This window comes from Blennius ocellaris, assembly GCF_963422515.1.
Source record: "Blennius ocellaris genome assembly, chromosome: 2".
In the NCBI taxonomy this organism is placed as follows: domain Eukaryota; kingdom Metazoa; phylum Chordata; class Actinopteri; order Blenniiformes; family Blenniidae; genus Blennius; species Blennius ocellaris.
Window position 1 is genome coordinate 7,766,226 of NC_137651.1, and position 21,452 is coordinate 7,787,677.

Here is a 21,452-nt window from a genome sequence, read left to right on the forward strand (position 1 = left end):
CATTGACATCTTTCAAATTAAATGCTGACAGGGAATTGATAAAGCAGCATCACACTCACAATTGTCTTATTATAAACAGGATATTATAACAAAAGAAAATGGTCAACATTTTGAAAAAGGTTGCTGAACAACTTGAAACAATAAATAAAATGGGGAAAAACACTGATATACTGGCTTAAATTGAATTTTAGATTTTCTTTGCATAAGATAGAGCAGAACAATTTAAAAAAAGACTAGACTCTTAAACCCTCCTGGGACCTGGTGTCCACATATGTGCACAGCATTTATTGGGTTGTCTCGACCACAATACCAAGGCCCCGTTTACATGACAACCAAAAGTGTACACAAAAAACGTTCTTCTCTTTTGGGTGGGTCCATTCTTGACTTTTATATACCGGCTCCAAGGGCAGAACTCTTCTTTCATAGGCACGATTCCATCCCTGCAGAGACTGTCTGTGGCTCTATAGTGCTTGTTACTGCGCAGGCGCATCTCTCCCGTGATAAATAGCTCCTTCTTATGCACGTGTAAATTAACATGGCGGCCCCCAGAGTGGTATGACTCGTCTAGTTATATAGTCTATATCTGTAGTTTTATAGTTGAGACTCACCCCTGATAACATCTGATTCGTCATCTGTCCATAACAATGTCAGGTACTCACAATTCTGTTCACGTTTACAGGTTTCATTACAAAAACAAGCAACAGCGCCCTCGCGTGGCCGGGTAGACTGTCAGTGTGTTCGTTGTTGCAGTGTTTTTTAACCTTTCAAGGTGTCACATGAAACGTTGTCGAGCAAACGGGGCCTAAATTAGTGTGGGTCTTCAGAGGTTTTTAACAACAGAATTAAAAGCGAAAGAACACCAGTGTTTATTGTTTGTTTTCTCTCTTTCATGGAAGCAAATGTCGCCCGGCCGGCATGTTCCTGTCGCCAACACACTTCATTCAAATGAATGAGATGTTATTAAGCTTTGCACAGCTTGTTGACAAACCATCTGTAATCAATGAGTTTCACAAACAAACACCAATGGAATCTACAGAGATTGAACGTCCCATCCATTTTCAAAGGCTCCTGAAACACATGAACTGAACTAAAAAGACATCGAACTGTATTTTAAACAAAAACAGTGAAAGTGCCCAGTGATTTCTTGTGGAGTAGAAAATAATCCACAACTTTGAATGTGAAGAAAAACATGTCATTGACAAGTGATGTTGATTTGGTTCGACTTTTGGTTGGTAGAGGTTGTTAGGTGTCAGTTTTGAATCCAATAATGATTCACTGAACAATAGTTGTTTTGGTTAACACTCATTTAAAGCACATTGCACTTGGCAGGTCACTGTTTTATGAATGTGTTTTAATAATCAGTCTTATCCCTGAGAGACGAACGAGCCTTGGCCCACTGAAGGATGAATCCTCTCTTGTGTAACATTGTCTTTCTTTTATGGTGGAGGAACGCCTGGCTGAGGAGGGACTATTTCTCACGTTAGACTCCAACACAAGGGAACAAATTTACTCCACAGAGAGAGAGAAGGGGGGCGGGGGGTTGAACAAGGTGCAACGACTTGACAAAAGCAAAGCATCTTGGGTGGAGACATGAAGCAGGACTGGTTTCTTTGGTTTCTCTCACATGCTGCAGGTGAATCCTCTGAAGCTCCCGGTTTGAGGTCAACATGTAGCATGTTAATCTGGCTGTAGAGATTCATGCAAAGTATAAATAAAGTTTGTGAGGGGGGGGGTTTCTTGCCTTTTTCCTAGATGTAATTTGACACCCAACAGTTTGCTTCCAAATTTAAGAATGAGTATAAAATGAAAGATAATCCATCCATAGAGTGCTTGTTTTTTTTAAAGATTGTAGAAAAAAAAAAAAAAAAAAGTAAAAAAATAATTTTTCAATCAGCTGAAAGACTCCTTATTGAATTCAAAGGTAGTTCCTGAGGGTCGGGCTGAGTTACACAGTCTGTGAAGAGTCCTTGAGATGCCCTTTGGTCCACAGCAGAACACCCCGACACGCTTACTGAAACCACACGAAGAAAAGGAACGGATGTGAGAAGATGAATAGGTTTTACAACAATGATTAAACACTGAATGAATAACCCCCCAACCCTCACCCTCCCACCCCCCGCTTACTGTTTGTTGGCCTTTCCAATTTCATCCAAAAGCAACTTCCATCTGGGTCGACCAACCAGCAGTCTTGATGTGAGCGGGCGATATCTCTCCTCAGATATGGTCTGGAAAATTAAGTGAAAATATTACCAATACTGCTACAACCCTGCTCTGATCTTCTTTTTCTATTCACAAGAGAATAAAATCCATCCCAACAGCAGATTCTCCATTTAATGGTATTTACATCTGTCCAAAGCTTCTGATCACCTTCATTCCACAGCAGCTTGTAATGGTTTACGTTTCTTCACATGTTATCTGAAGCTCAATAATACTGTGGCCACAAATTGTGAGGGTTGTTTGTATATCACTAAAGAATCCTACCAAAAGAAAATCTGTCACATATAAGCACAAAGTCCATACTTCCCTGTCAGGACATTAAAGCCCCTACTATGTGTTCAGCGTAGCCGAGTTAACCTTTAACCTTCTTTTAGAGGTGGCTGATTTACAACAGACAAGATGATTCACAGCTGCTCGTAAACCAACTCAGCTGCTTATTCAGGAAACTCAATTTTAAAAGGTTGCTTCTCCCCGTCGGGGAATCGAACCCCGGTCTCCCGCGTGACAGGCGGGGATACTCTCCACTATACTAACGAGGAGCTGGCTCTGTGAGTCAAAGATTGTTATCATGCAATATCCCTATCACTCGGAGTTGACAAGTTTGTCCAATACTCAAATGAAGCACTGACAAAAGCAAACAATATCTAAAAATATATATACATATTGAAAATCCATTTGAATGGATATCAAATGTTAAAAGATTAAACAAGCACCAAAGCTTATTTTCCACAGCCTCCTATTTCGCAAACAAACTTTAATCTTTCAAATAACAGGATATTGAAAGAAACAATTGAAACTTTCAACGGGCTGTCTCGGTTTGACCGAAAGGCCCAGAGTAGTAGCGCCCACTGTGAATCCATTGAACACAGGAAACACACCTTCACACAACACAACTAATTCTATAAGGTGACAAGAGAGCGTTACTGATATCATGTGAAGATTTTAATATTTGCTTCACCTGCTAATCATAACAGCTTAAATAAACAAAGAAAGAAAAATCCACATCTATTTACAGAATGTTCCATTTAATTCAATCACATGATTACATTAAGAATAATAAACAGTCTTTTTAGAGTCAGAGATGAATAAATATTTCGACACGCAAATGTGTTTTCACACGTAAAGCTGACGCTGCTCCAAAATAAGTAATAATATAACTATATTTATAGAGAATCCTGGAAGTGGTTTAATTCCTGTTTTAACTCTTGACAAGTCTGGAGACAATATAACAGCAGACTCTATTCAAGGCTTGACTCATGACTGTGTGGTCTGGCTGTAAGATACTGCCCTCTATTGGACAGTGTTCATAAAGTCTGATTGGCATCGCATCTATTAAAAGAAATCCTCATTAATAATTATTTAGTATTAATTAGTATTATTTAGTTTAAGGTTTGGGGAAGATTTAGAGCTCAGAGTTGGGGAGCAGTAATGATGGGGTTTCAAGAGGGTCAACAGGTTAATTGTCCCCATAAAGCATAAACACAAGTATTTGTGTGTGTGCGTGCGTGCGTGCGTGTCATGCTTACTTGCAGGCTGTCCGTCTGACTGACGTACAGTTTCAAATTGAAGTAGTCTGGTCTATTTTCTTGCCAAAGCTAAAAGACAAACACAAAAAATAAATGTTGAGTGTTTATGACAGCTGACAAATGACAAATTACTAGTATATGTTGTTAATAAGAAAGGTTGACTTTTATTGCCCATGTTTCTTTGAACTCATTAGGAGTATATGTATAAAGAGCTACAAAGGATTTAACCTGCATTAACTAACATTTTCTTATCTGCTGATACTGTGAAACAGTTGAGCCTCACTTGACTTGCAAAGTTAATTCCATGACATCATGTTGACTGTCTGAACACTGAAGGAGGTCAAATGCATAATGAGATTTGAAGATAATAACATTTAGACATCACTGACCTTGTGATGCAGCGCTATCAATAACTCTGAAAACCAGTAGAAGGACTGAAGCTCCCTGCAAACCCACACGAAATACAGCCTCTGCAACCTCAAACCCGTCCAGCCGTCACTTTGTGCACAACAGGAGGGGTATGCAAAAAAAAAAAGTGTAGGTAAGTACTCATATTATATGTCATTTAAAAGTATGATTTTTATTTTTAATAGAACTCACAGCAGAGCATGGAGCACACAGGCAAATGGCGTGACTCCTATTCCGCCTGCAACGCAAAGACTGACATCGTAGTTAAACACTTCCTCTGATGGACTTCCAAAAGGGCCGTCCACGTAAAGCCTGAACACACAATGCAGACACAACACAAAAAAACACTAAGAATATAAACAAATACAAGTGTAATTATATGCAGGAAGCATATAAACATCCTGTGTTATAAATCCCAGTCTTATTGTAGCTTGTGTGCCTGTGTGTGTGTGTGTGTGTGTGTGTGTGTGTGTGTGTGTGTGTGTGTGTGTGTGTGTGTGTGTGTGTGTGTGTGTGTGTGTGTGTGTGTGTGTGTGTGTGTGTGTGTGTGTGTGTGTGTGTGTGTGTGTGGTATGTGTGTTTGGGGGATGACTGACAGACAGTGATACCCCAAACACACACACACACACACACACACGCACACACCCGTCATCAACACAACAGCTGCTCAAACAGTTGTGTCCTCAAAAATATACACACACCAACATGTAACAAAACACCCAGATGCAAAATTACGCTACAGAACAGCCAATTAAATGTCAACTTAAAAATTTCATAAAGATTTGTGAAGGATAATGAACAGTATTTGTAAGCAACTTTTCCATCACTAAAGCATGTTTATACCAGGAGCCAAGTCAAAAGGAAGCCAAAAAGCATGCAAGGCAAGAGTGACCACAAATAAAAGCTCACATACATTTGAGAATTCATAGAAATAGTTAAAGTATACCAACCACACTTTTTGAATAAACAGTTTGTCAGTATAATTTTAACTGCACCCAGACAGATAAAATGCTGTCATGAATTTTCATGACCATGACGCAGCGTAGGAAAAAGCCTTTTCTGCAAGTTCACATGGATTTCGTTGACTGAAGAGGAGCTGATGTGTTGATACACTTGTGTATTTATGTAGACATGAGCTGACAGAGATGGGTGGGGGTTGTTTTTCCAAAATGGCCATGTCAACAAATGCTTCAGAGAAAGCCACAAGAGCATAAAGCTCATTATGGCTATGAAATGTATGCTTCTGCATGAGGATTCTGACTTTTCTCAGAACTAAATAACCAATAGAAATTAAATGTGATCACTGTGGTTCACCACAGTTAATGCTGAGACACAGCATGGGGGGGGGGGGGGGGGGGGTTGACAGTTTATTTAGCTCTAGTTTACTGTCAAAACATAAAAGCTTGTTCCTTCCTAGCAAACTCTCTCCCCCTGCCTGTCGCTCTCGCAAACACAACAGCAGGAAGAGCACAGAGTCGTAGGTCAAGGGGTCAAAACCTTCGGCCCCTCTGCAATTCTGGGCCTTCATGAGAAATCATGTCAGCCACATCACTCACAATGTCACAGGCGCACGCACACACACACACACACACACACACACACACACACACACGCACAGTAACGTACTTTGGGTATCTCCTCTGGTGGACCATGGGAAGGATCTCCAAGTTGACTGTCGGCTGAGGAAGTAGTAGCTGTGTGAAGCGTTCTGAGTAGACATTAGTAGTACGTACACATTACTTTATTTACTCAAAACTCTCATAGAAAGTGTCAACTGCAAATAACACATAATCTTTGAAATAAAAAAATAAAAAAAACAGTTCTGTACATAGGTATGTTGGTTAAATATACAATCCAATTCAGTTCTTTCCACTTCCTTACAGTATGTTGTTGTTGCAGCAGATTAAGGGGCCAAAACAAACAAATCAACCTCGCTTCCTGTGTGTGTGTGTGTGTGTGTGTGTGTGTGTGTGTGTGTGTGTGTGTGTGTGTGTGTGTGTGTGTGTGTGTGTGTGTGTGTGTGTGTGTGTGTGTGTGTGTGTGTGTGTGTGTGTGTGTGTGTGTGTGTGTGTGTGTGTGTGTGTGTGTGTAAAATAAGGAGTTAACATGTTCTTTCATTTGATGCAGTCTCTTTGGTGTCAGCCCTTTTATCTCACTGGTTGTGTATGAAGTAAACGTTGCTGCTGTCAAAAACAGGAAAAAGAAGAGTTTCTTATTGCATTTCTTTGTGATTGTGAGAATCCCTTCAGTTCTCTAATGTGATCCAACAAACTAAATGGTTGTTTATGAATGTGCACTTGTGACAAATCTGGTTTTCCACTCGTGGGAACAATGCTACCATCAAAGTAACAATGACACACACACACGCATACATAAACACACACATGAAGGGAAATGTACACAAATTGAGACATAAGGAGTGACCCGAATGCTAAAAAAAAAAAAAAGGTTTTGGAAATGCCTCCTCCCCTGAGAGAAGTGAGAATGAAATGGAGGGCAAAACAAGAAACTTTCATCCTGTGATGGAAGAGTGGAGAGACTTTATTCCCATCCATCCATCCATCCATCCATCCATCCTCCATCCCGCTTATCCTATTCAAGGTTGCCGAGTGTTGGTACCGACCTCAGCTCACTGTGGGCGAGGGCAGGATACAGGTCTATCTCGTCTGTACGCCTGTTTGTCTAATCCTTTATCCTCAGTTCCTCAGTGTGTGTGTGTGTGTGTGTGTGTGTGTGTGTGTGTGTGTGTGTGTGTGTGTGTGTGTGGTGTGTGTGTGTGTGTGTGTGTGTGTGTGTGTGTGTGTGTGTGTGTGTGAACCCACCAGTCCAGTCTCCCACAACTCGCAGATGAATGCCAAAAGTTTTCTTGTTCTCAGTGGGACACTGCAATGAGTTAAGGAGCAGACAGTTAGTCTCTCTCTCTCTCTCTCTCTCTCTCTCTCTCTCTCTCTCTCTCTCTCACACACACACACACACACACACACACACACACACACTCCAAGTATGCACACAAACACCCAACCAGAGCACATGTACAGTACTTACAGTACAGATTTAACAATGGACACACACACACACACACACACACACACACACACACACACACACACACACACACACACACACACACACACACACACACACACACACACACACAGTCTTCCTGTTGGCAGACAGCGTTAGTAGCCTCAGGGGTCTGTCTGCTCTCTGTCAGTGTGATTCTCTGCCCTCCTCCTCAAAGCTCCACAACACACCAGGCAGAGGCATGCTCACATTGCTATTAACTCTGTCTCTCACAGCAAGTACGTGTGTGTGTGTGTGTGTGTGTGTGTGTGTGTGTGTGTGTGTGTGTGTGTGTGTGTGTGTGTGTGTGTGTGTGTGTGTGTGTGTGTGTGTGTGTGTGTGTGTGTGTGTGTGTGTGTGTGTGTGTGTGTGTGTGTGTGTGTGTGTGTGTGTGTGTGTGTGTGTGTGTGTGTGTGTGTGTGTGTGTGTGTGTGTGTGTGTGTGCGAGTGTGCGAGTGTGCGAGTGTGCGAGTGTCAGTGATTCTGGAAAAGTCTCTGTACCCAATGTATACAGAAGTATTTCTTAATCCTATTGAGTTATGTAAAGTGAAGTAAGACTGGAAACTTGACCAGGAAAGAAAATACAACTGTCAATAAAAGAGTGAGTCAGTGATGGAGGGGGGTGGGGGGATGTCGAAGGAGACAGAACTGTGTGTTCTCTGCCAGGAGAGAGAAAATCTGAATACCTTTATAACTACGTGTGTGCATGTGTGTGCGTGCGCGCGTGTGTGTGTGTGTGTGTGTGTGTGTGTGTGTGTGTGTGTGCGTGCGTGCGTGTGTGTGTGTGTGTTTTCATTGTGTCATGGGTCAAGAATGTATTGAACTGAGTTATTCAGATTCTTACTGTCGTTAGTGTGAAGGGATGGTTCTCAAATGAAGAGACACCTGGACAGTTGAGAACAATATACTGGATAAAAAAGAAAAAAGAAAAAAGAAAAAAAAAGAAAAAGGAGATTAGATTTAGGGCACATATATATAGATATATATAAATAAAGAAAAACAATAACTAGTGAGAGCAGCCAAATGTTTTAATCATTTCAAAATCTATTTCAATGCATAAAAAAAAAACCCAGAACTGATAAGAAGTACTGGACTGTGTCCTCTCACCTGTCCAGGCCGAGCTTTGAAGTTTTTCTTCAACATGCGCAACTCAATGACATCGCAGGGGTGACGAATGGCCGTCACTATGGTAACAGGGTCACTGCTCCGGATGTAGCGGTAGAAGCGCTCCACGCAGTAGAGACACAGTGGGCCGGACACCCAAAGCCAAGTCTACATGCATGACAAAAAGGCACAATGCAGCACAAAAGTACAATGTCAGCACAATCGACCAAGGCAGCTTGAAAAAGAGTCAAGCATCATTCACTCGGATTTGAAAACATGTACGCTTCTACTTTTTATTAAATATGAATACATTTGTTAGAATTGAACTTTAACTATCTTCATCTATTGTGATCTGTCCAAGCTTTACAATTCTCCCTGCTTGTTTCCTATTATCCTAACAGACGGAGAGCTCTGAACCCAATCCAGCCGCACAGAGAGTACATCCATGAGAATATCCACTGAATTTATCATTATCACAGTGTGCAGTGTTTTGTTTTGTGATGGCGGTTACCTGCGAGAGACTAATTGCTCACAGGTTCAGTAAAGCCCACGGAGCACAGTCAGGTTTTAGGGGGATTTTATGGAACTGTCTTGTTGCTTAACAACCATGTGCAAACACATAATCACACACACACAAACACACGCACAAAAAAAAAAAAAAAAAAAAACACAAACACAGGGCTTGATGTAGAGAGGGGATGGCAGCCCCTCCCAAACAGCACACTACACCTCTAATAAAGGGGGCCGACTCCCTCCAACACCTCCCAAGTGCTCAGAACACGTGTACAGCGTTCACCTTAAGGGCACATACATAAACCCCATAACACAAGTAAAGTCTTCAGCTCAAAGACACACACACACACACACACACACACACACACACACACACACACACACACACACACACACACACACAGAGTGAAGGCATGTTCCAGCCGTACACACACCCACACAGACCTGGGGATAGTGTGGCTGGAAGTGAGCTTCCTCTCTGCATCTGCTCTCCTCATCTTCAGCCTGATCCAGGTCCTCCAGGCGCTGCTGCTCTGTGCTGCTCTGGTTGGCTCTGAGGCAGCCGGGGGGGTGGGCCGCGATGTTGGTTTGATACTTCAGAGCTCCACTGATGGAAAGAAAGACAAGAATCACCGCGACTTTGGTCATCTGGACTCAGGGTGTTAAACATGCTCCCCGTGATCATGTGATCATGTGATCATGCACGTTCTGAATGTGTGTGTATTTCCTCGAGATACGCGACCTGCTATGAACGATAGAGTCTCTGTGTTGGACACTATAAAAGATGGATGAACATTTTACAGCAAGTTTTCAGTAAAACTGTTCTCACTGTTCAGTTGAGTTTATATAAAACATGCTTGCTGAAGGCTGCAGAATATCAGGCGCCATGCTGATGGGAATCACTGCACAAAGCAGGGTTTTCTTTCCTCAGCATTCGTTGCATTGACTCTGAGATAAAACTATAAAACTTTGAAGTTTTCATAAGCTTGAATGTTTTAACGGTACAGCCAACCGAAGCTCAAATGAGTTTTAACTTTTTTTATTTCATCTCTGCTAATTGTTAAGGACTGTGACAAAATGCAAAAAAGCCTCATCCAAAGACGTTCACTGCACCATTCAGAGGATAATTATTTATCGCTTTCTAAGAGTTGCCATGGATTTAATAATAAGCACAAATATTGCTTCTTGACATCGGTATGGAAGTTAATCCAGAAGCTAGGATGTAATACAACATAAAATAGTGCAGCATCAAAATCAAGGCCACACAAATTATATTTATGTTGAAGAAAATACTACATCCCTGATATCTGAAAAGGAATGAAGCAATACCAAAATATGTTCATGAGTAGAAAACCATACAGGAGGATCCCTAATGATGCCGTAGTTAAGTCCTTCAGTTCAGAGCCGGCGTCGCTAATATTTGCTGAGATTTCAGGGGAGGCAGATGAGTATCTTGTACAGACAAACTGTACAAACGGTGCAAAAAGACTAGAAATGACTCACGGACAATTTGAGTGCAACTTACCCAACCATGTGCACCATCAGGACTATGTAAAATATTATGAAGAGGTTGTGCGTGTACCAGAAGATCTCGTAGTTGGACATCCTATAAAAAAATGCAAATCAACAAAAAAACAAAAAAACAAAAAAACACAAGTGAACTTGAGTCAGAAGAAGAAATGTAATTGTAAATTAGGAACACTCACTTGGTAAAGTGGGGACAGAAGTGATTCCAATAGGAAAACAGACACAAAAGAAGAAAGAAAGGACGATGTTTGTTCAGGACCAGACACACAGACTCCCTGCTCAAAGCCTGAGCAAGCAGGACACCAGAGGTCAATTATAAAGGGGTCATTACACTCAACAACCCACCGTAAACAATGAACAAACAATGAACATGATCAAAAAACACTATAGTCTTCCTCTTGAAACGCAGCTTCTTTCAGGACTTGAAAAGGAAAAAATGTTTTTTAATGGCTTTTCTTTCTAGACCTTTAATGGCTGAAGTTGGAAGTAGAAAGGTTCCAAATTGATGCATTTAAATATATGCAGTTATTTCTATATCAAACATATTCTTCATCCCTGTTTTGGCTTATAGGTGATGACCAAAGGTATTTGTCATAAACATGCAGATTTTCATGGTTTCTTATCATGGTCATTTTATCGTTCATAACTAGAAAATGCTACTTTTCCAAGAGATAACTTCCCCAGGTCCCAGCTGCATGAACACACCAGATAAACAGGAGAGACAATACTTGTACTAACTTCAGCTCTTGGACAAGAAAAGAATATTTGGTAAACATAAAGCTTTAGAATAGAATGAAATGTACAAAACGGCCTCATATGATGTTTCACAATTTGATCATAATCCTTCATTCCTATTTTTTTCCTGTTTTACCTTCGGAGAAGTCACGGCCACATCTCTACATAGAGGACTGTAGAATATTATCTGAAAGAAATTTTCTAAAGACCCATTATTCTCCTCCTGATGTCACGAGAATGAAACAATCACTAGATTTTCTCTCAAATCGGCCCCCTCAATAACACATATTCCCCCGCTAAAATAACAGACACTCTGCTATTGTATTAAAATTGAATTATATAGATGGAGACAGCCTCTGAAGCTACACTGGTAAGCTCCTCGTTTAGCCGACAACAATGAATGAATGACATGTTTCTTTGGAACAACGAGGACAATAACATATTGAGCTACAAATACAGTGTTTAATAAGGAACAAAACCTTTGTTTGTCTTTCTTTTGCAATATATTTGATGATTTTTTTTTTCCAACCATCCCTGTTTGTTATGTGTTGTTTCTTCATTTTGTTTTGTATACAGTTTCTTTTCTATTAGACTATTCGTCGCAATACATTTTGTGTATAGGTGTGGCTCGTGCTTCTGTAAAAAAAATTTTAATAAGAGTGCAAAAACAAATTAAAAAAGGATAAAAAGAAACACCCTTAAACCTTCTCCAAAAATAGGTCCCATTTAATGTTCATCACACTACACAAACTGCTCATGGGAGGCATTTCCTAGTTTCTGGTGACTGTCACCGGTACCCTGATGCAGCAAGGGTACTGTCAGCTACAGACTGTTAATGACCTTGAGAGCGTTAGAAGTGATAATATCGCTGGATTCCTGTGACTCATTATGCAAATATTCTTCCGCTACGCAACAGCCACCATCCTACCTCTCCAGCCATTGAGCCAAACTCTTATCTAAAACCTTAAGTGGTCTGGAAAAGCCTCTTATCCTCTGTTCAATTACTGCTGAAACCATACACACACACGCACACACACACACACACACACACACACACACACACACACACACACACACGCATGCCCGCACACAGGCACCACGGCTGACCCCACATGACCCGAGTAATGACAGAGCTGTGATTTGCTGTAAAAGCCCCTCTGTTAACGTGTCTCATCATGGTCTGCATCTTCTGTTCACAAGATGAGTCAAAAAATCCAGACAAAGTCAAACAGGCATGACACAAAGAGACACGCACACGCACGCAACCACACGCATGCCCACACACGCAAGGGCCATGTGTGCCATGATTTAAACAGAAGACATGCCATTGTTTAAACAGAAGTAGATGCAAGACTTGAATGTTGCTCTTATATATTCAAATGAAAGTTGCTTATCCAGTCAGCAACCAAAATCTGTTTTCCTTCACCACGCCCTTCTTATTTTCTTTATTATGTACAGAAAACAACTGTAATGCACAGCATGATAAGCAATTCTGCGTTGTCATGCTAACAGCTCCACTGGCCTGTCACTCTAAATGATGATATACAGTATATTTTTATAATGAGACAAAGTGTATCCGCCTCTATTAATACACCCATAACAGAAACACATGAGCTACGAGGATAACGATGATGGATGATGGATTTGGTTTGCCTTACCGTACACAATAGGAGGAGGACATGAACATCAAGAAGAGGATAAGAACCAACAGGACACCAGTGATTCCTGGGACTAAACACGAATATACAAAGATATCAAGCAAAATAACATGTAAAAGTCATAAAGGGAGATTTTCAGTCTTATTTCATAAAAAAAGATAGATACTAATAATGAGAGAAGTGATCACGGTGAAACAGATTTAATTCTTAATTCCCTCATTAAATCACTACTCTGCACTGCATTTAATATTTTAATGACGCCACAAAATAGTAGTCAAAAAGAATCAGTAATTCTTACTTACTTGTAGTTAAAATGATCAGCTTGGGGTCCTAAGCAGGAAGCAGAAAAAAACATGAGTGTTTACGAGGTCTGAGTCGAGTTTTAGACTAATCATGTGTTTTAATGAGAAAACATACATTCATAACAACACGTCACTGGATGGAGCAGCAATCTGCTCAGTGTCAGTAGACACATGGTTTGCTACTCTGGACACTTTTGAGAAGTGTAGGCAGTGTCCACACTTCCTGAATTGGCTTATTGCTTTCAGGTTTAAGGATTTAGTCCACGTGAGTCACACTAAAAGCTTGTCAGATGACGTGAGAACAGTTGTCTCACCAATGTCACTATGTATTGGAGGACTGTTTTGTTCAAGCATGTTTGTGTTTTGCAGAAAATAGTGTCAAAATGTGAAGTGGAGAATCAACATCAGATAAAACTCTGTGCTTTAGAGCAAATTGTCCAAAGCATGTAAAATGACAAACAATTACACACCTCAACTTTCCAGATTAAATTTTTGTTCTGACCTTAAAACCCTCTGTCGCAGTTACACAAAAATGCAGAAAAATGTGTTTTTAACAGCAGTTTTCAATTGGAGTTGCATTAAATTTGGTACTTTGCGTACAAGTGTTGGAAAAAACATCTCAAAACTTCTGGTGAAATTTGGGTGCCAATGAACACTGGCTCATGATGCAAATAGCATTTGACGGAGAAGAATTCAGACTTTTTGGCTCCTGTGGCAGTTTTACAACCAGTGTATGAATGTCCTAGAACAGTCATGTGATAATAACACAAAAAAAGAACAATTAACCTGATAAATATGGATACTTGTGAGTCTTTCCCCAGGATGACAATCTCTCTGTCATTAAACATCAAGCAAAATAGAGCTGATGACGACCAGCTTTTTTCATGCTGAAGGTTTATTTCTAAAAGACTTTTTTGCAAAGTTATACAAATATTTTTTAACATGTTTGAAATCCCTGCGATCATTTTCATATATTTCGTTATCTCTTTTCACATTTTGTTGCAGCCCAGTGAGATGGGGGCATAGATGTGTTTCAAGAACACCATTGTTCTCAGATGTAGTGAGGCAGTGTATAGAAGCGTAGATCTGTTCGACGATTAAGGCTTAAGTGATGGATTTTCAATGACGGAGGCTTGTGAGAGCATGAAAGCACAAATGTGTTTACCTCTCCTCTGTAGCGAGCCAGATTGAGAGAGGGAAAGTCATCTGAGTAGCTTGCACTGAAGTTGACGACGTTCACCAGGTGGGCAGAAACGTGCACGACTGGGGAAGAAGAGTCAGCATTATCCCCACACTGATTTCAAACACACATTTTGTGCACAGACACAACGCCTGAGGCCTCTCGGATTCTTTGCAAAGAAACAAAATGAACTGCCACTGGATATTTACAACTACAAACATTTCTTTGTCTATGCAGCAAAACAGTCAGCAAAAATTCTCCTGACTTCCTGGCACGCACGGACGCACGGACGCACGTGCACACACACACACACACACACACACACACACACACACACACACACACACACACACACACACACACACACACACAGTTCTCGCTGACATCATAGGCTAACCATGCAGCCATTCAACAGCTGATGGTATTAGAGGGCGTGATCATGAGACACAAGGGTCCTTTTTTTTCTTGGCCACATCCTTTCCCACTCCCAAAGCCTCCCACACGTCTCCCTCCTTCCTCTCCTTCTCTCTTTCTTCTCTTAGTGGGTGTCTCTCTCCCATCGCTGCGTCCGCTCTGTCTTCATTGTCCTTTGCTGCCTCAGGATTTTCTTGGAACGTGAGAACATAACCCAAGGCAGGTTGTCAGCCGGTTTTAGCATTTAGGCGTCCTGATATTAGCCTTTTGTCCAAAGCAAAGTCAAAAACTAAATCAAACACTGGAGTCACAGGCGTAAACACCCCACTAATTGAGTTTCAAGCTTTTCAGTGCCTTAAAAACAGCAGCTGTATCATGCCTAAACATCTACTGGTACATCATGGTCATTACTGTCTTCACATGGCTACACATGCACACGGTTCTTACTCAAACTTCCCACGAGTTTGTCATGTCATTCATGCTGAAGGAAGAAAAGTTGAGTGCCCATGGAATAACACGACAGTCATAAAAATAAAAACACACTCTTGATTTTGTCAAACATTAGCCTTTAGCTTCAGGGCCAGATGCATCAAAAAGCTATGTTTCATTGTTTATTTTGTGTTGCTGAAGAAAACAAGTCATATCAACAACATTTGACATAGTGTGTTGATTATACACAAAACAATGGCATCAGATTCTTGTTAAAGGGAACGTGTTTTCAAGTCAGCTGAGAAAACATGTATCTGCTCTACATACCAGGGGTAGGGAACCCTGGTCCTTGAGAGCCGTAGTCCTGCATGTTTTACACTGAATGTCCTGATGGTTTATCACCGCGTTCAGCACCAAGACATGCCCCTGTACTACACTATTCTCCGTTATTCATGTGCAGCCATTGCAGTTATTAGTCAAGTTAGTCATTAGACCAAAAGGTGAAAGCATGGCCTTTACACACTAGATGGATGTCTACAGAGGAAAAGGTCACAGCATGTGGTTTTCTGTGGTTAGAAGAACTGGCTTCACTTGTTCACCTTTTGTGAGACACGCAATTAACTGTAGACACACAAACCGGGATCCTCGGAGAGAAAATGTGAATAAATGAGTGGAGGAAGTCTCTCAGCGAGAGACCCAGCGGATACACAGCTGTATGCAGCTCCCATGATGTCATGAGTGGGGACTCACAAGAACAACAACACACACGCACGCACACGCGCACAGGACAGCAAAAATCACACGAAGCACATCACAGCTGGTACAAGAGGAATGCTGAGAGAGCCTGGATTCATTTATCCGCATTTCACAGACACACACACGTCAACGCAGCCCCGTGATGCATGGAAAGTGTGGTGAGGTGATGCGTTTTTACCAGAGAAGATGCAGATGGCGACGCCGCACACCACATGGAAGGTCTTGCTCTTGTCCAGCAGTCTGCGTGTTTTCCTGCTTGATACCTGAGTGTAACACAGACAACCGTATCGTGACTGTGGATGCGATTCAGCAGAAATGTTATGCACACGCCTCGTGTTTCTTTTCCAATACTTTACAACAATCGTCCCATATTGTCTCTTATAAAGCCCAAACCGGGTTGCCACCCATTATACTCTCTGTGTGTCTCTTACCACGTGTGTTCCTCGTACAAAAGTCAGCAGGGAGCGACACATGGGCAGCAACACCAAGCTGCAGTTCAGGTTCAGCACTGATGCAGCTGCCCTGCTGATGCACAGGCCAAGCTGGGGAACACACACACACACACACAGACACAGACACACACACACACACACACATATTTGAGCTGGTCACATTGGGGTAATCAAGGCCAGCTGAGAACTTGACGCATCACGTCTGCACCAATGACTATCTTTGTCTTTCTCTAAATGGAGAAGTGATGACAAACACTTTAAGAGATCATCATAATCTGCAATAACCTACAGGGAGAATGGTACACATGATGCCAACGTCTTACAAATAAATGACCGGATGGAAAAAGTAAAACTGCGGCACACTGAGATCTAATCTGACAGGAATAGTTTAATGCAACATGTATTTTCAGAGAATAATTCCATGTTTGTCATCATATGTTATAAATAAAACATTAGTACAACTAAGGTCTCATTTGGAACATCTACTCAGAATAATGACAGGAAGAATCATTTACAACACAAAAAAAGCCCTTCCCTTCACACTGTGTTGTTTTGTTTGTGTGTGTGGAGATGTTTATGACACACACACACTCTGGCAAACATACAGATTTCACACTGTTTCACGGCTTCGGGTCGCAGGTGAAGTTTCATTCTCACAACATCCTAATGCAACACGAGACGCCCGGGAGAAGGGAAAAACAAAACAAAAAAACGAGGCAGTTCACCTGAAGTGACACGGAAGGATGTGAGCTGTGTAATCTGGTTGAACAAATCTCAAGCTGCAGCCCAATAATCAAAGCTCCTTTCAGGTGGAAACACTGGATGTGCTTTGGGGTCTCCTAAACTCAGCACATTTAAACACTTTCTTGGCAGCCTCTGTGTGCTCCGTGGGTGCCGTCTCCCCTGATTATACCCGAGAAAATGAAACCACCAGTGCGAGACGTTTAAGGTGTGTGGCTGAAAGAGAGGGTGTGTAACGCTGGAGACGAGCCTCTGTAGATCTACTGGAGTTTAATGGTGTTACAACAACGAATTTAATTCGGCACATTTTTTGTTAAAAAAGACAAGCAATGCTCAGGGATGTCACGTGCGACAGGTCAAAGATCAACTCTACATTTAGCAGGTCAGCGGACTCAGAAGGTTCTTTGCCCTGTTAAAACTTGACACACATCCACTCGGCACAGCTTCTCAAAGGGAAGCAGCTGACTGCAAAACCACAAGCAGGAGATCTGATATCCTGCTTTCTGTACATCCCCGACACCACGGAAAATCCTAACACACACACACACACACACACACACACACACACACACACACACACACACACACACACACACACACACACACACACACACGCAGTGAGGCATGCAGGTGAATGAGATAAGATGCTTTTTGAAGGTAAATCTCAATCCTCAAAAGTGAAGCATGATTAATGCTTATATATATATACACATCTCACGTTGACAAGCTGAGACACACATGCACACACACGCACACACACACACACAAACTTAAGCCCTCTGGCGAGGCATTCATTCAAACCAGTGGCGTGCCCACACTTGCCCCTCTCTCCCCTTTGCCTCCCACTGTACAGGCAGTGAAGTGTCTCACACATGCTGCTCGCCACTACATTTCATCTGTGTCTCCGTTCAGTCCTAACTACACACATTTATTTCCACTATTTGTTTTATTAACATACTATCTTTAAACTCTCTTCTTCACATGTCCAAGCTGTCACTGTGAGGTAAATTGTCCCTTATTAACTGCTGAGTTATTGCATTTATATGGTGAACAGCAAATTGATTCAAATTCAAAGATTCAAATGATTGGAAATAAAAACACTTGAATATGCATAAATATATATATTTTTTCAAGTGCAAGCACCCTGGTGAGTTAGATGCATATACCACAGTATACACCACATAAAAAGGCAGAAAGAACAAAAAGTGACTATAAAGCAATCTAGCCACAAACTTCCCAAACATTATCAACTGCTGGTCAACATGGCAAGTTTGTACTATAAATGTGAAAAATAGCACATTTAAACTGACATCAGCGCATGTGCAATAAGGGATGAGAGTAAATATGAATTCAGGTTTAGACGAACAACAGTCTCAGTGGGATATCACTGATGTTCAGCAAAGACAAAGAAACATCCAGGATAACATGTGATGAAAATTAGTCTGCAACAAGCAGCAAGCATCCAAGTCTAATCCCGACTGTGTGCCTGTGGAGCCTCGGTTGTGCGACTGCACATGCACAGTTCAAGGCTATAATAACGGTTCAAGCCAGAAATCAGCCTCGTGAGACCTGCATGTGACAGTAAGACATTCATCACACAAACCTGCTCTGAAGAACTTTTTTTTTTTCCTTTCCGCAATTATGTAGGTCACAATCCAAAATGACAACAACAAAAAAAGCAAAGGAAGCAATGCAGACCTGCTGTGTACTGACACACACACACACACACACACACACACACACACACACACCACTGTGGAAAAAACAAGCACCTGACACCTGTGAGGGGACAGCAGGCGAGTGGAGGGGGCGACACCAGTCCTAAAGAATGAGCCCATTAAAGACTTGCAGCAACAGGTGTGCAACTCTCTCTTCAGACCTCCAAGCAATCTGAATAAGGTTTTATACGAATATATATATATACGAAAAGGCATCAGGTCCACCGGAGGATTACATGGAAAATCGTCAAGACATGTTGCATTCAACTTTAAAGAGAAATAGACACAAATGCAGGGAATAATATGTTAAATACATGAAGGCAGACAACTGGATAATTTCAGAAGGCAAAGCATGTAATGCATTACAGAAAGGTACGCAGAAATGACTCGGCAGGCCGGGAGTGATTACACAAGGCGCCATACTGAACTATGCTCTGTGTTTTATACATTCAAGATATCTAAATAAAAGCAGGCCAGTTCAAAATGTTTCCTAAATATGTTAACAAGGGATTGATTTGGTTGCACTCAATAGCTCCTGGTGAGACTTGACAGTATGAAAATGAGCTCGTCCTGTAAAGTCAGTATTATTCATACAAATAGGAAGAAGAATACACAATCTAACGCAAATTCATTGTCATTATCGCAATATCAACCCGTGCAATATACATATTGTAAAAGACAGACCTGCACTGTGAATTCAAAAGGAATGACTTTTCAACACAAAAGAAAAGTGTGATTTATCAGAATTCATTAAAAAGAGTAGTACTCTATTGGAAGAGCACATTTCAATAGACATGGAAATTAGCTACACCAAGTAACACCATGGCAATATTATCGCATCGTGTGCAATGATTTAACATCACACAGCCCCAAGACATACGGCTGGGTTTGTTTGTTTTTTGTACTCGAACTAAATTAGCTTGTTCATTACAGAGTGCACAAGTTAGAGCCACTTTTTCTCAGATATATGCACAAATGTCATTGTATTGATTGTTTTGATTCCCATTGGGAAGTTCCCAGTCAGACAGAATTGGGACGTGGGACCTTTCCAGCTTCCCAGCTTTCCAGAACAATACACTGTCAAATAACAGGTTTACAGAGCTTTATGTTTCAAATCCTGTCACGGATTGACAGGGCACACAAATCATTCAACCACAACACAAAATGTTTGTAAATTATCAAAGTAAGCTTGAAAAAAGTGTGTGTCTCACCCCGAGCATCTTGTAGAGGTAGTGGTACTGCTGCCCAGTGGAGTAGAGCAGGAAGGTTTTGAGGAACAGCCAGGTGTTAGCTCCCAGCCACAGCATCTACACACACACACACACACACACACACACACACACACACACACACACACACACACACACAAACTTCATCCACTAACAGTACAGGATGTACAGTAAAGTCTGCACACGTTCAATGACAGGAAGCAAAATGACAATCAAAATAAAACTCAAATTAACCAAGATTTACTTGGTTAATTTGATTTACTTGTCCTTGGGGGGGGGGGGGCAAATTTGTTTTTGAATTTACATCTTACAACAGAGACTTACAAAGTGCAGAAAACTCCTTCTTACGCAGTAATAAAATGATCAATACAGCCAATTTTTTTTTTTTTTCTGGGAGGTAGCCTTTTTAAAAGAGTCATAACACTGAAGTATGGTATCCTCCAACAGTTCCCTACATAATGCACAGATGCAGATGTGTGTGAGTGAACTCTTCCCCACCAGGACGAAGTGTTTCCCTCCTTCGTTGGCGACCCAGCTCCGCACCGACAGCACCATGGTGCCGCAAAACTCTCCGCCAAAGTGTCGCTGCGTCCGGGCGCAGGGGGATCCGATCCGTCCTGCCCGCAGCTCCGCGGCTTGCTCTCTCTCTCTCTCTCTCTCTCTCTCTCTCTCTCTCGCTCTCTCTCTCTCTCTCTCTCTCTCTCTCTCTCTCTCTCTCTCTCTCTCTCTCTCTCTCTCTCTCTCCACAGTCCACAGACCGGCCGGTGTCTACTGCGTCCTTCCCTCACTATCCTCACTCCTCACTCCTCCCTCCTCCTCCTCCTCCTCCTCCTCTTCCTCTTCTCTCGTTTCCACTTCTCATCCCCCCACAACAATAACTCCCCGACAGGATCCCATCCGGGCTCTCGTTCCTCCACGTGAAGCTGAACGTCCCACCAGCAGCAGCGACGAGGCTTCATAAAGTGAAACAACGACACGGGGTTGAATGAAGTTCAGCCAGAAAGACTTGGGGAGAACAATAAAAGGCCCAATGACACGTTCTGGCACTAGAGGGCGCTGTAGATATGTCCATGTGAAGTGTGCGTTTACGTCAAAGGTCTACACTTACTTCAATTCGTACACACCAATATATGCATTCATCACTTTAATATTGTTGCCAACTCCTTCACAAAAGTCTTTATAGAGCACCATTCAGAGAATTCAGAAATATATGAAAGCTTTATGGAGAAATAAATGAAAAGTTTGCAAAGAAATAAAAAAAAAATACATTAAAGGTTTACAAAGAATTGTTATTCATAATTTAAGTGATTATGTGGCACCAAATACCAGTATAGAAAAGCACAAACTAAAGTTGATCCTATGAAGGCCTCATACTTTGCCTTAGGTCAATTAAAAACAAATGATTAACAACTTATTTTGTTACATTGTATTTTCTATATATAAAATGCTCTTTGCTCATTCAGTTACTGAATGCCTCCTG

The 21,452-nt window shown here is 41.5% G+C and overlaps 1 protein-coding gene across 1 annotated transcript; it reads right to left on the bottom strand.

The window, feature by feature from the left end:
* Window positions 1-1,872: 1,872 nt before the first annotated feature.
* nox4 (NADPH oxidase 4) lies at window positions 1,873-20,527 on the bottom strand (the record flags this gene model as incomplete). The annotated part of the gene is made up of 18 exons (XM_080511508.1): window positions 1,873-2,011; window positions 2,125-2,225; window positions 3,744-3,812; window positions 4,133-4,241; window positions 4,344-4,463; window positions 5,778-5,859; window positions 6,974-7,034; window positions 8,059-8,121; window positions 8,322-8,486; window positions 9,276-9,438; window positions 10,357-10,437; window positions 12,752-12,824; window positions 13,054-13,081; window positions 14,219-14,316; window positions 16,011-16,095; window positions 16,264-16,374; window positions 19,955-20,050; window positions 20,471-20,527. 18 exons carry the CDS (start codon window positions 20,525-20,527, stop codon window positions 1,891-1,893), a joined length of 1,683 nt encoding a protein of 560 aa, XP_080367634.1. The 3' UTR covers window positions 1,873-1,890.
* Window positions 20,528-21,452: the final 925 nt, after the last annotated feature.